The sequence below is a fragment of the Myotis nattereri genome, assembly GCF_964212035.1.
Source record: "Myotis nattereri genome assembly, chromosome: 1".
In the NCBI taxonomy this organism is placed as follows: Eukaryota; Metazoa; Chordata; class Mammalia; order Chiroptera; family Vespertilionidae; genus Myotis; species Myotis nattereri.
This window is the reverse complement of record NC_138075.1, coordinates 99014456-99029134: the sequence shown is the minus strand read 5'-3', so window position 1 is coordinate 99029134 and position 14679 is coordinate 99014456. Positions and strand designations below refer to the sequence as shown.

At 43.0% G+C, this 14679-nt stretch overlaps 1 protein-coding gene across 1 annotated transcript in view; it reads right to left on the bottom strand.

Moving 5' to 3' along the window:
- Nucleotides 1–336: 336 nt before the first annotated feature.
- Nucleotides 337–14679, bottom strand: part of SVIL (supervillin) — a 266016-nt gene continuing 251673 nt past the window's right edge. Inside the window, exons 29-36 of the mRNA XM_081100660.1 lie at nt 13363–13468; nt 12365–12572; nt 10356–10489; nt 7476–7631; nt 5934–6077; nt 4342–4466; nt 1394–1549; nt 337–1294 (exon numbers count right to left, since the gene is read on the bottom strand). Of these exons, the coding sequence (XP_080956786.1) occupies nt 1208–1294; nt 1394–1549; nt 4342–4466; nt 5934–6077; nt 7476–7631; nt 10356–10489; nt 12365–12572; nt 13363–13468 (1116 nt within the window). The 3' untranslated portion in view covers nt 337–1207. The remainder of the gene's footprint in view (nt 1295–1393; nt 1550–4341; nt 4467–5933; nt 6078–7475; nt 7632–10355; nt 10490–12364; nt 12573–13362; nt 13469–14679) is intronic.

Genomic DNA, 14679 nt, shown 5'->3' with positions numbered 1-14679 from the left:
TATGAGCCTGTGAAGAGTTTTCTGGCTCATTTTTAAGTTTTCTAAATGCCTTATATATTCAATATTTGAAAAGGCACAGAGATCCTGAATTTGAGATGTAGATATAGTTGTAGGTAAAGAGCTTCTGTTAAAGGATGATTTATAAAAATATGCCATTAACGTAGTACTTATAACTAATTTTATGAGTGGAATATCTGTCTATTTAGTCTTATGACCTTGTATAAAATCTTGCTCTAACCGCAATTAAAAGAGCAAATACTGTTTAATGGTGGACTATTGGTACTAGGTTAACTTTTGAAAAAAACATATTTTTCAGAAAGGAACATGCTTAGAATTCAGTGTGAACCAATCAGTTAATTGCTGTGTTTATTCTGAAGCTTTTATTTTGGAGACCTAGATTGCAAAATGACATGTTTAATGTTAACAACAGGCATTAGAAATTAAGGTTTGTTTCTTTTTTATTTCTACTATTTTAGAGTAAAATTGTAGGTAAAGTTCCAAACCATCATCAAAAAATGCAGAGCAAACTTGTATGTATATAAACTGTACATAAAAACAAGGCACTATACATGTTGAGGAGATATTAAGGTAGAAAGGTGAACTTGCACAGATTCCATGCCAGGATGTGCACATTTTCTGTTTTAGCACCGGAAGCAGCACTCAGAAGAAGTAAGACCTAATGTAATGCTGAAGAAGACGTTTCTGAACACGGTGAAGATACGTAGGTGAAGATACGTATCGGCAGAAGCAAGTCCATCTACTTTGACACCTCCCAAAAAATCTTAAAAGTGAATGAATGCATACTGCTTTGTTAAATACATATTTGATTTATATGGTGTTTATATAAATATATATATTTTAGAATCCATAAACTATCAAAATAACACTTTATAAAGAGAACTGCTTAAAACACACCGGCAACACGGAGCTGGAACAGAGGGCAGTGCTGTGCTCTGCTGAGGAGTGCCGCTGAGCTGCACCGCAGATTTTATTAACATTACCTGCTGAATCGTGGAGAGCGTTCCAAAGAGTTCTCTTAAACATTTACAAAATACACAACTACAGGACTAGTGGTAGAGCTAATAACTTCAGGTTTTGAAATCTCTGATTAAAAAATATTTTTTTAAAATGCCTGTCCAAAAAAATATCCATTTTCCTGGTCCAATGGTATTGAAAGTGACAACAGGTTCCACCAGCATCTCTCCACTCAGAACAGACCTTTGGCTTTCTTCAGGTTCACCTGCTTCCAGGCGGGCAGTGCACTGAATTCCTCTCTTGTCATGTCTAGTGCAAACTGGAAGAATTGAGAGAAATGCCCATGTGCTGAGGAAGAGGCCTCCCGTACCAGCCCAGCATGTGGTTTACCCGCTGGCCTACCTGAAGGAACACTTACCTCAAAGTCCTCATCAGTGAGATAAATCTCCAGCTTTAGAGGGTCAACCCCCTCAGGCAGTGGCCTGGCCAGGAGATCAGCCAGGGGATAAATGGTTTTACAGAGCTTGGCTAACACGTCCTCCACAAGGGTGATCTGATTGGAAACTTCCGTATCCTACAGAAGAGGAGGGGGAAGAGAAACTCTGTGTCCCATATCTCAACATGCTCTATCACGTGCCTGCAGACACACAAGCCTGTCCGATCTGTGTGACAGCCTGGACACCCTCCCTCGGGGAGAAACAGGGCTCTAAAGTGGAAAGAAATTGTTCAAAGCCCCCTAGTTCTACCAAAGGTTCAACAAATCCTGTCTCAGAGCTGCCTCAGAGAAAAGCTTAGGGAATTTTATTTGAGTGAATTATCACATAAGATTATTAAATTTGAAGTCTAAACACCAGAAGCATCCAAAAAATGATGCTTACTGAACAATATTTAAAAATAACTAGCCTTGAAAGGAATCGCACCCCCCCCCCCTCACCCCGCCACTGCAACCCCCAGGCTCTGTTTCTTAATCCACAATAAAAAAAGAAGGGAAGAAAATGCAGCTAGAATATGCTGCGGTTGAATCAGGATTTTTTTTAAAAAATAATATATTCATTTTAAAAATATTTTTATTGATTTCAGAGAAGAAGGGTCAGGGAAGGAGAGAGAGAGAAACATCAATGATGAGCGAGAATCACTGATTGGCTGCCTCCTGCAGGACCCCTACCAGGGATTGAGCCCACAACTCAGCATGTGCCCTTGACCGAAATAGAACCTGGGGCCCTTCAGTCCACAGGCCGATGCTCTATCCACTGAGCCAAACTAGCTAGGGCAGAATTTTTTTTTTTTTTAAACCACTGGCCAGCAGTGCAGCAGTATCTGGTATAGACTAGTGGTCAAGAGGCTGGTTTCAGAGACAGCCTGAGGCTAAGACCAGGGGCAAGCTGCTTCCTGTTTCTGTGCCTCAGCTCCTTCATCGGAAAAATGGGGATAATAGTATGATTAATCTCAACAGACCAGGGGTGGGCAAACTTTTTGACTCGAGGGCCACAATGGGTTCTTAAACTGGATCGGAGGGCCGGAACAAAAGCATGGATGGAGTGTTTGTGTGAACTAATATAAATTCAAAGTAAACATCATTACATAAAAGGGTACGGTCTTTTTTTTTTTTTTAGTTTTGGGTACGGTCTTTTTTTTTTTTTAATATATTTTATTGATTTTTCACAGAGAGGAAGGGAGAGAGACAGAGAGCTAGAAACATCGATGAGAGAGAAACATCGATCAGCTGCCTCCCGCACATCTCCCACTGGGGATATGCGCGCAACCCAGGCACATGCCCTTGACCGGAATCGAACCCGGGACCCTTCAGTCCGCAGGCCAACGCTCCATCCACTGAGCCAAACCGGTTTCGGTTTTTTTTTTTTTTTTTTTTTTTTAGTTTTATTCATTTCAAACGGGCGTATCCGGCCTGCGGGCCGTAGTTTGCCCACGGCTGCAATAGACTATTGTGGTAATTAAAGGAGAAATCAATGTAAAGTGCTTGGAGCAGTTCCTGCACACACCAAGCTCTCAGTGAATGTTCATTATTATTACAACTTGCTGATGTGGGAAGCCAACTGCTCACTGGCCAAAAGCCTGCAGCCTGCACAAGGCATTGCACAGTTCCCCACCAGCACCAGTGACAGAGCGTGAATACGAAGAATGGCCATGATTTATGGCCTTGAACTTAGACTGCAGCGACAGTGCTCCTATTCCCTAGAGCAGCCGTGGGCAAACTACGGCCCTCGGAAAAAAGACCGTACCCTTTTATGTAATGATGTTTACTTTGAATTTATATTAGTTCACACAAACACTCCATCCATGCTTTTGTTCCGGCCCTCCGGTCCAGTTTAAGAACCCATTGTGGCCCTCGAGTCAAAAAGTTTGCCCACCCCTGCTCTAGAGCATTGAAACTTGGTGGATCGCATAGTTATCTTGAACAGAGCCTTCTCACTGACTATGTCGGACAGCAGGCTGCCTGAGCTCTCCCTGTTTAATGAAGTCCATTTGGCCACAGACAGGGTAGTATTGGCAGTGAAGCCTGCACTATGAAAGGCTTCCTCCGTTGTTAAGCAGCAATGAACTTTTCTTGTTTAAATTTATTCAGACCTCCTATAAAATGCACTCATGCCATCCCCGCCCTTCCCGGAAAAACAGTTCTCCTACACAGAAAGAAAACCAAAATAGACCTACCAGCCTATTACCCACCAACCCAAAACACTATTGGAACTGCTGTTGCTAGCACTGTTAAAAACCTCAGAAATGAAGAAATTCAATATAGTTGCAGGAAGCTTCATTTTTTTCTGTGCAGATGGAAATCATAACATTTTGGTTCACAATATGTTTTGGCAATAGAGATTCTGATAAATGCTTCAGGTGCTAATGCCAGGTGGTCTCATAAAAGAATATTAATGAGATAGTGAGCAGTACCTTATCAGGAGTGACCCACAATACGTTCAATCACTTAGTTATCTGCATATGTTAATGCACCTCAGAATCATTCTGTCTCTCTTTTAATACAAGGCCAATGTCTGAAACACGAGCTTTGTTGGGCCTCATGTGGCCCTTTAGAAGCAACATATTTTTAGCTAACAGAGTGAAGAGATGCCAGCTTTTATTTGTGGATATTTTTAAAGTAATTAAATTCACCTTTGCTTTTCAGTTTTTTAATTTGAGTACTATGTGTAGAAAATTACCAAAATACTTTAATGGATCTCTCCTTAGGCTTTTCTTCTTCCTAAGCTAATTCTACACAGACTTGTTAACATGTCGTGAATGGAAAGACATGTTCTCCCTTTGAAAATGCAATGGGATGCTTCTCCCCAGGGGAAAGTCCACCCACAGTCCACCAGGCAGGGACCCACCCTCTCAGGGAAGGGGTGTGCTCACCATTTCTGTGATCTCAGCAATGTCCTCTCTGTGCTCCCAACTGGGAAACATATTAGTGAACGTCAGGGGCTCCAGACCTGCGTGGATCAGGTAGGACTTGGGCGGCGGCTTCTTGATATTTTTTCCTGTGGTTATACAGAGTGTCAGTGTCAGTTGACCCCGAGTGGGCACAGAGACCTTGTCTTTCTCTGACTTCCCTTGAAACCTTTTCTTATCTGTTTGGATCTCTTGACTTCATGCTTAAAGTCGAAGTTATGAGTATTTCATAACAACACTTGGAAGATGTTTACATAATGTTTGTTTTATGCATACAACTTTGCATAAAATTGCATGTACTCCATCTGACTCCATACTGTCTGAACGTGACAAAATGTGTCTGGGTCCCTGGACGGGAGAAAGCCTCTCTCCGTGCCTCTGGGTGGGACTCTCTTCTTCCTGCACTCGGTGTAGTCCTAATGCAGCACCAAGTTCAATGAGAATTAAACAACTAATGACAGCATTTTATATGCCACGTTAGCTAAAACATTTGGTGGGAAGTTTATTAAGTTATTTGTTACTCAAGAGCTCTTCAAGAACAGAATCCATTGAATACTTAGTGACACTAATCAATAAAACCTTTAAAATTCAGGTAAGAAATTATTGACGTCTTCAGTTTATATAAAAGTCCATAAATTTTACATGGACAGTATAATAAAAAAACATGAATTGACTATAGACCTTTCTTTTTAGCTATTACGCTATAAACAATAATGAATGGTAACAAGGTTGCCATTGGCTTTCCAGCCTGTGGGGGAGCTTTCTACTCCACGACAGTGCGATGCCCTGTGTGGAAAGCGTCATGACTGAGTGCAGAAGGGTTTTAACCAGTCCAGGGCGTTCCACAATGTAGGTGACCCTGATCAACACAGGGGGCTGGGGGTACAAACACCCCATGTAGATAAAAAAAATCCACATGTAACTTTTGACTCCCCCAAAACTTAGTTACCCCTTAATATCCACAGGGTATTGGTTCCAGGATGCCCCACAGGTCCCATAATCCATGGATGCTTCAGGCCCCTATTTTAAATAAAATGGTGTAGAACAATGCATGTAGTTGGCATCCTAGGATTTCCAACTGTGGATCGAAAATACTTTTTGATCTGCAGTTAGTTAAATTCCTGGATATGAAAACTATGGATTTGGAGGGCCAACTGTATAATTATTGAAAAAAATCTGGGTATAACTGGACTTCGCAGCTCAAATCTTGTTGTTCAAGGGTCAACTGTATAGCCTCTAACCTCCAGGGCAACAAGTTAAATGGCTTATAATATAAAAAAGAAAAATGAAATCTCATTCGTGCTGGTAGTTGAGAATACATGAATCTGAAAATTAATAAGCCTCAAAAGTTAAAGGCAAAGAAAATTGGTTTTATCACTGTCTGCCAGGCTTCATCAAGGCTGCCTGGCACATGCAGAAAGGGAAGGCCTGGTCTGGGACGCTGACCAAGTCTGCAGAGAACCAGCTGGGCACTAGCTTCTGAACGATGCTGGTCACCATCCCCCAGGGGTACCTGGCTGGCCCCAGCCCCAGCCCCCTTCCTGCAGACGCCTCACCTCTACAGTACTGGAGCACGGTCTCCATGGCGCTCTTTCGATCCGAGGCCCAGCGAATGCGGGCGGAACCGGTGATCTTGTTCTCAGTGGGCCACCAGCCTTGCCAGAGGTACACCTCATGGTGATTGTCCACAAGAAAAAGCGCTGTGAGGGCGAGGACAGACCAGACCCTCAGAAGCTCCTTCCAGGCCCTTCTTCCCCAGCCTAGCAGGTGCTTCCCTCCAGGCTGCCTCTGTCAGGGGGTGAATCCCCTCGGCTGTACATCCAGGGGGAGGGGAAAGGGCCTCTAGGCAGAGGTGGCACTGATGGTGCAGGCGCTTTCCTTCCCTCTCCTCCTCCCTCCTCCAGTTCCTTCTCCCTTGGGTCCTCAACTGCAGACCCTACCAGTGGGCCTCTGGGAGCCCACAGGCTGCTAAGAGTGGAAGGGGTAATGCACATGCCACTCAAGGGGTGTTAGTACCGTTTATCTCTTGAGAACATGAACACCTGGAGAGTATTTCATGCTTGCCCTGGGCCCGAGTTCAGCCTGTGTATGACTGCTTCCCAGGTGATGTACATTCATGGTTCTTTTAGAGAGGAATGAGCGCTAAAAATGGTGTTCCTCACTTTTTCTCTTCATCAAACCATCAGCCTGCTCTTACTCCACATGGCATAGGGCCTTCACTTGCTAGGTAAGTTAGCTCTGAGTCCAAGCATACATTTCAGGATTCTGTAAAAACCATACACTTGAAAAGCCAAGTGGAGATTAGTAACCCATCCTGAGCCAGAGGATGAAGGGGGTGGGGAGCAGCCTCCCTTTTTAGAAGACCCTTGCTAATATATCCCACAGGATGACGTGTATACCCATCAAGCTTTTAACATGGTGACCTGGGCTGCCAGCGGTTCCAGGCTCTGGTTATGGGAGAGGGGAGAAGCCATGAGGTAGGGGCGGCCGACCTTGGGCTGGACTGCAGGGAGGGCAGAGAGGTCTATAAACACAGCCTAGTCTGCGCTGACTGACTGTCCCAACCAGAAGGAGAGCACGGAGGTCCTGCCTTGAGGTGGTCGTCGAGTAGAAACAAACCTCGGCTTGGGCGAGAGCTATGGCTCTGCTGTGCAGCCTTGGTACGGCAGATACTGTTCTTTGCCTAATTCAACAAATACTCCCAATTTCCTGTCCCTTGGCCACTTGCTTTCCCAGGCTCCCTTGCATGTGGGGTGGCTATGTGACAGAGCCCTAGCCAAAGGGATGTAGGCAGAAGTCTGCTGGGGGCTTCAGGGATAAAAGGGAGCGATGTGGACACGGGGCCCAATACTGCTGTACTCAACCTTTTCCTACAGATGTGTCTGGGCGAGTTAAGTAACCGAGTTTCTTACACATGTGGTGGATACCACTTTTCTTTTGGGGTAGGTGTGAAGATTAAATGAGATGATATAAAAAAATGTTCTAGCAGAGTACTTGGCAAATAAAAACTGCCTAATAAGTGAGAAGGGGAAATGGAAAGGCTTTTTGGAAGGTGTGTCTTCCGCCGCTCCATGACCACTGCCCTCTGGGGGCCGTACCTGGCTGCGGTGCACTGTACAGATCTTCCTGCAGGAAGGGCATGGAATTGACCACAGAGGGGGCTCGGGCAGGATACATGAACTCCGTGGCCAAGAAATCCCCAGAAGAACTGCTGAGGATGAACAGGCGGGGTGTGAAGTTAAAATTTCCAGGATCTTGGAAAGAAAAGAGAACAAAGCTAAAGACAAAATATGTACCAAAGTAAATTTCAGAGGGATTGGAGAATTCACGTAAAACACAAAATAATAAAGGAATTAGTATAAAAATAGGTAGGATTCATCTGCACTTGGAGGTGGAGAGGCTGTTTTAATTATAATTGCAAAAGGAGTAATCAAAGGAGAAAAGATTTATGCACTGACAACATAAAAAAAAAATATTGCATTGCAAAAATACCCCCAAACCAACAAAGAAAATGAAAAGGCAAGTAAAAATGGAAAATAAGGAAATTTAATATCCTTAGTATACCAAGGAATTTAGTGAAAAGATAAATATTTCAGTGAAAATGTGCAAAAAAGCACAAATAAAACATTCATCAAAGTAGAAATACAAATGGCTGAATAATTCATATAGAAATTGTTTAACAGTACTCCTAATTTACAATAATAAGTGAAAACAATGTTTAGACAACATTTCCCCCATCAATGTTGGCAAAGGTGGGAAAGGCCATGTACTGCGTCCGTGACTGTGCTGGGAAATACACTTTTGTACACTGCTGGTGAATGAACCTTGCCGCAAATGTTCTGTGGGTACACTTGGTGATATGGATATAGCTGAACACAGCAATTTCATATCTACTACTTTACCTTAACTAGGAATGAATGCAGATCATTATTTTAAAAATTATTTACAACTCTATCTATACTAATAAAAGGGCAATATGCTAATTAGACTGGATAGACAGGATGTCTTCCGGATGTCCTTCCAGACAAAGCCACAGTGGTGGGGGCTGAGGCAGAGGCAATTACGGGCGATCAGGCAGATAGGCAGGCAGTGGAGAGCAGTTAAGGGCAATCAGGCTGGCAGGGGAGAGTGGTTAGGGGTTATCAAGCTGGCAGGGGAGCAGTTAGCAGCATCAGGCAGGCAGGCAGGCAGAGGGGTCAGGGGTGATCAGGCAGGCAGGCAGGCAGAGTGGTTAGGGGTGATCAGGCAGGTAGGCAGGTGAGCGGTTAGGAGCCAGCAGTCCCAGATTACCAGATTAGAGAAGGTGCAGGCCAGGCTGAGGGACACCCCTCTCCCCATGCACGGATTTTGTGCACTGGGCCTCTAGTATTTATATAATAGAGAAAAATTGGAAACCAAACTCAGCTTTCCAACTATTAAGAGCCAGGTTAAGTAGAAAATGTCATATATGTAAGAACATTCATGGTATGCCCTGCAGACATTAAAGTCTAAATATTAACAATTTGGGAAACTGTTCACAATAAACTAAAAAGAGAAACCAGCTTACAAACAATATGTATAATGCTATCCAAATTTATTTATTTTTTTGCTAATCCTCACCTGAGGATATTTTTGCATTGATTTTCAGAGAGAGTGGAAAGTAGGGGGACAGGCAGAGAGAAACTTCAATGTGAGAGAGAAACATCATTTGGCTGCCTCCAGCATGTGCCCCAACTATGACCGGGGATCAAGCCTATAAGCGAGGTATATGCCCTTGACCAGAATTGAAACCGGCACCCTTCAGTTTGTGGGCCAATGCTCTATCCACTGAGCAAACCAGCTAGGGCTGCTATCTAAATTTTCTTTTTCTTTTTCTTTTTTTTATCCTCACCTGAGGAAATGTTTTTATTGATTTGAGAGAGAGAGACAGAGACAGAGAGAGAGAGAGAGAGAGAGAGAGAGGGAGAGAGAGAGAGAGAGATATCAATGAGAGAGAGAAGAAATGTCATTTTTTGCCTCGGCTACGTGCCCTGACCAGGGATGGGTATGTGTCCTGACTGGGAATCGAAATCACAACTTTTTGGTGTAAGGGACGATGCTCCAATAACTGAGCCACACTGGCCAGAGCAAATTTTATTAAAAAAAATATATGCACATATAATAGAGAAATGTGAATTCTGGTTATCTTTGAGATGTGATTACAAGTGTCTTATTTTCTTTTTTATTTACTTCTTTGTATTTTCAAACATTCTCCATCAATATTCATTATGTAAAAAACTACATAAAAATTTATAAAAATTGAGAGGTAGTATAATAGAGGGATTATGTGTACAGTCCATTTTTGTCCAATCTTGGGAAAGTTGATTAACTTCTCTGTCCTTCAGTTTCCTCATCAGTAAAAATGGGAGAGTGTTTGTTGAGTAGTAAGAATTAAATGTGCTAATGTCTATCAGGTGCTTACAGTGCCTGTATCATCCTAACTGCCTAATAATTGTTAGCTTTTCTTCTTATGTTAATCTGCATTTAAGTTGATCTTTATGTATTTTGTATTTTTGCATTTAAAACTGACATATTCTCTAAGTTAAACTCCACCCCTCCCCTGCACCATGGAAGCTGGCCACACTGAAAGCATCTTGTTCCATAGGTTCACACGGTCATTGCTCATCTGGTTCCCTGGAACTTCCCTCTTCTCTTCCTCTCAAGTCTCACCTACCTCCAGATCCATGTAAATGCAGTGTCTTTGTGGAGCTGGGTGTGATTTTTCCTGGTAGAAGTAATGTTGTTAAGTTTTTATTCTCAACCTGTTTCATCTGTACCTCTTTCATGACACAGAATTTTTATTTGGCATTATAATTAGTTATACATATTATTTATTTAGCCTTGTTGGGCTGGAGGCCCATGAGGACCTAGCCTAGGTTTAATTCCGTATGCACTGTACATAGCTCAATAAATATGTATTGCATAAATGAGTGACCAGAGGCTACAGAATGTGGTATTACCTTGAAGCATGCAGTCGTAGGCTTTCCTGTCTCTCCTTCCTAATGCGTCCCAGAATCCCAGAGGCTCGGAGCCTTCCTCACACTCGTGTATTGTCACTTTGCTGCTACTATGCAGTCCTGCTTCCAGGGGGCATCTGTATGAAGACCAATCATTTTTATTAAGCTTTGGAAGTACTGACAGCACAAAATTATTCAAGATTAAATCTATAGGTGAGTTCACCATTCCTCTTCTACTTTCTAACTAAATCAATTCTTACAAATAAATAAAAACATGCTCTGTGGGGTAGGGATCGGCGTGGTCCTTAGAGAGGAATGTACAATTACATATAATTTGTAATGTATAGAATATACATTTCTATATGTAATATACATATTTCCTATTCCTGGTCTTCTCCTGCGGGAACATAAGCTTCATGGGGACAGAACTTGGATTTACTCACTGGCAAGTCCCTAGTCCCTAAACCTCTGCTTGGCACCAAGTAGGTGCTCAAGAACTGTTGAATGAATGAGGGGATGAGTTCTTTGTTCTTTTGTTGTTGTTTTTTCAGAGGTCCAAGTAAAGAATCTGATGGGCCATGAATGCCTTCGGATACCTAACAGAATGTCATTTATCATCCCTCCCCACTCGCTGGCCTTCAGGATGGTGTTTTGAGATGAAACATCTTGCTTCATAGCCATCTGCCTGTTGAAGGTTCACTTGCCCTCCTCCTCTCCTCCCTCTCCGTGTACTGGTGGGTTTTAGAGCAGTCACAGGGAAAGCAGGCCCATAAGTTTTGATGCCCAGAGAATGGATTTTACCAAACTGCACTTCAGTGGTATGTTTTGACCTTGGGAAATTCCTCATTTTTACTGTATTGATCAGTGGTTCTCAATCTTCCTAATGCCACGACCCTTTAATACAGTTCCTCATGTTGTGGTGACCCCCAACCATAAAATTATTTTTGTTGCTACTTCATAACTGTAATTTTGCTACTGTTATGAATCATAATGTAAATATCTGATATGTAGGATGTATTTTCATTGTTACAGATTGAACATAATTAAAGCATAGTGATTGATCACAAAAACAATATGTAATTATACATGTGTTTTCTGATGGTCTTAGGCGACCCCTGTGAAAGGGTCATTCGATCCCCAAAGGGGTCGTGACCCACAGGTTGGCGACCCACAGGTTGAGAACCGCTGGTATAGATGTTACAAGGTCCTCCAAGTTCTCACCGAGGAAACGCTGGGCATCTCCTGAAGGACTGGGGGACACTGGATTTCTCTGTCAGGTTGCAATGTCCGTGCTGCATGAGCTGCTAGGAAGCGCAGAGCCCCAGCAGCAGCCTGCCTCTAGACAGGTGACAGGCTGGTACAGCCCCCTCCGGAGGTCCTCACCTAATGCTGTGGCACAGTGTGTTTTCTCTGTATAAGTAGTCAATGCCGGTACCTGCCTGGGAGAGGAATAAAAGCCTCCACCTGGTGGGCTGTGTCTGAGAACTGCCTCAGGGATCCAATAACTCAGTGTTCGGAGGCTGCCTTCCAGAATGCAGAAATACAGTCTTTCTCTAAAGAAGAACATCTTACACCAAACTCTTCATCAGCTAAGTGCTTTTTAACATTCCACTGTTCTGACATAATTAAAACCCTGAACTTCTAAAAGATATTTGAAATTTTCTCTGTTTAAGTAACATAGGACTTTAGGCTTATAATTCAACAGCTGAGTCACACCTATAAAGAAATGAAAGTGCTTGTTGAGGTCTTTTTCATCACCCCTCACTCTGCCTTTTATTGAGGCAGATAAAACCTCAAAAAGTGGGAGAAGCCCTCAGGTTGAAGGTTTTGGCTGAGATGCATCAGATCCACCTGGAATGTTAGAACCTGACAATGGTCATAACCACCTTTAGTGAAGTCACTGTAAACACACTGGGATGACACACTAGGAATTCAGAAAACCCTCTGGCCTTAGGCTGTGAGTCCGATAGGCAACCCCTTCCAAAAGAGGCCCTCACACCCACAACACTCACTGTTCTTTGATTTTATTTGCTGCAGTCCTTCCGACCTCCTTCGTGTGGGCTTGGGCTTTGCATCCATGCCACAGGTAAATGAGGGCTTTAGTTACGTTGAGAACAACCATGGACGTCCTGGACCTCAAGCTACTACAGTGACAGGCCACTTCCAGCAAATTTCCTTCCATGGGCACTTCTCCTCGCACACAGTACAGCCTCCACTCACCTGTAGGGGGCACCAGCGGCACAGGGTTAGGAGGTATGCTGCACAGGAAGACTGGGCCCTCAGGGCCATGCTCAGCAGTCAACAGCAATGCAGTGGTCGGCAAACTCCGGCTTGCGAGCCACATGCGGCTCTTTGGCCCCTTGAGTGTGGTTCTTCCACAAAATACCGACTTCTGCGAATGGGCCATTAAGTTTCAATCACACTGTACATGTGTGCCCGCACATGGTATTTTGTGGAAGAGCCACACTCAAGGGGCCAAAGAGCCGCATATGGCTTGCAAGCCGCAGTTTGCCGACCACTGAGGCTGAGGCCATGGGCCATCTTACTGCCAATCCAGAACACAATTCCTTTTGGAGTTAGGAATAGGTTGTCAAAAGTTTACGATGCAGAGATACCATTTTTACAAAATTTATAAATGCCTAGATAAGTCGCAGAATAGGCATATATAAAAAACCTCTAAAGCTAAGGGTTTTTTTTGGAGGGTTTTCTTTTTTTGGGTGCTGGCCAATAAAAATTTCATAATTTATAATAGACAATCCACTGATTTTTTTTTCTTTTTTTAAAGAGTCACTGTGAGGATTTCGTTTAAGGTAATCTTGTAGCCTCCAGCATACATGGGGGTGGGAGGATGAGATCCCTCATAAAGCTGCTTTATGAGCCAGACATCAGGTGGCTTTCGGTGGGAAAGCCATGGCCATATGAAGAGAGACTTACTCTAAACACCCGCGCCTATAAAAACACTTTCCAGGAGAGGAAAAAAAATCTAATTTGAACAGTAAAAGTGACTCACTTTGCGCATTTTCTTCCTCCTCTTCCCGTCTTCCGGAGTGCACCACCATCCCCCCTTGGAAACACTGCAGGAAACAGGGGGGCTCCTTTCCCTGGAGGACCTGGACCTTCCAAGTTAAGCACATTAACATAAGTAACCTGCACTGGTTTTCCAAAGGCATAAAAATTATACACCCTATTGCAGAAAACGTGAAAAAAAATACAAGAAACGGGAACAAAAGCCAGTTACAATACTATTATCTAAAGATAACCACTATTAAAAATCTAGTGTATAACTTTACTTTCAAAGTATTTTTCAGGTATGTATTTTTTCCAAACAAAAATATGATTGTTGTTTCATGTTGCTTTCTACCCTGATTTTTTTCACTTAAAGTCTGTCTGTTACTGAATATTTTTTAAACATGAATTTTTATATATAAATGGTATTTTGTGGTATAGCTGTAACACGATTGATTTAAATACATTTTTAACAAAGTACACCGCTGAGCAATGAGGATGACTAACCACCAACTTAGTAACCCTGGGGGAAAGAACTGTCTCTTTTGTAACATTTGCGAGAGTCTGATCAGAGCCTTTGTCCACCAGCCGCGGCCTCCCCTGGCCGGGTGACGCACTCTCTTCCATCAGGTGTTAGCTGCACCATAATAACGTCAGGGTTGAGTCAACCCACGCTTACTTTGGCAAGACGTTTTCCCTTAAAGAGGAAAGTGTTTATTGAGGCTGGCAGTCGGGGAACATTGAAGGTAGGAAGCATTTCTCACCATGAGTTAATTTGTCAACCTCAGGGCCCATTTTGCATAATTAAATGCCATTTTGTGGCAGTGTTTTATATGCCTAAAGTGATTTTCCATCTGTTGGATTGATAAAAAAATGAAATGCTTCAACCAGATAGATTAAAACTCAAAACTCTAAAGATGATTTTGAGGGCATTCATTCATGGCCTTTACAAAAAAAAAAAAAGGCAGTTGAAATTACTCATTATTACGAATAGATGAAAATGCAACGGTCACTAACGACTATGGGTAAAATATAGTCCACAGCAGAAGAGGATTGGATCTCAGGAATCTAGAAGGCTAAGTGAGTAGTGCTCTGTTTCTGGAGAAAATGCCTCTGTTATCCCTCCTCCTGCTATTGTTCACTGTTCACCCAAGATAGTAAAAATATCTGCACTGAGAGCCAGCTCTTAATTGCTGGTATTGAAGGAGGGAACCTGAGGCACAGGTAATCCAAACCCTAAAAAGAATGCTTACAAATCCTTGGTTTTCAGGAGTAGTAGAATCTGCTTGTTGTTAAGCTGGCTCTGGGCTATAATGGGGAG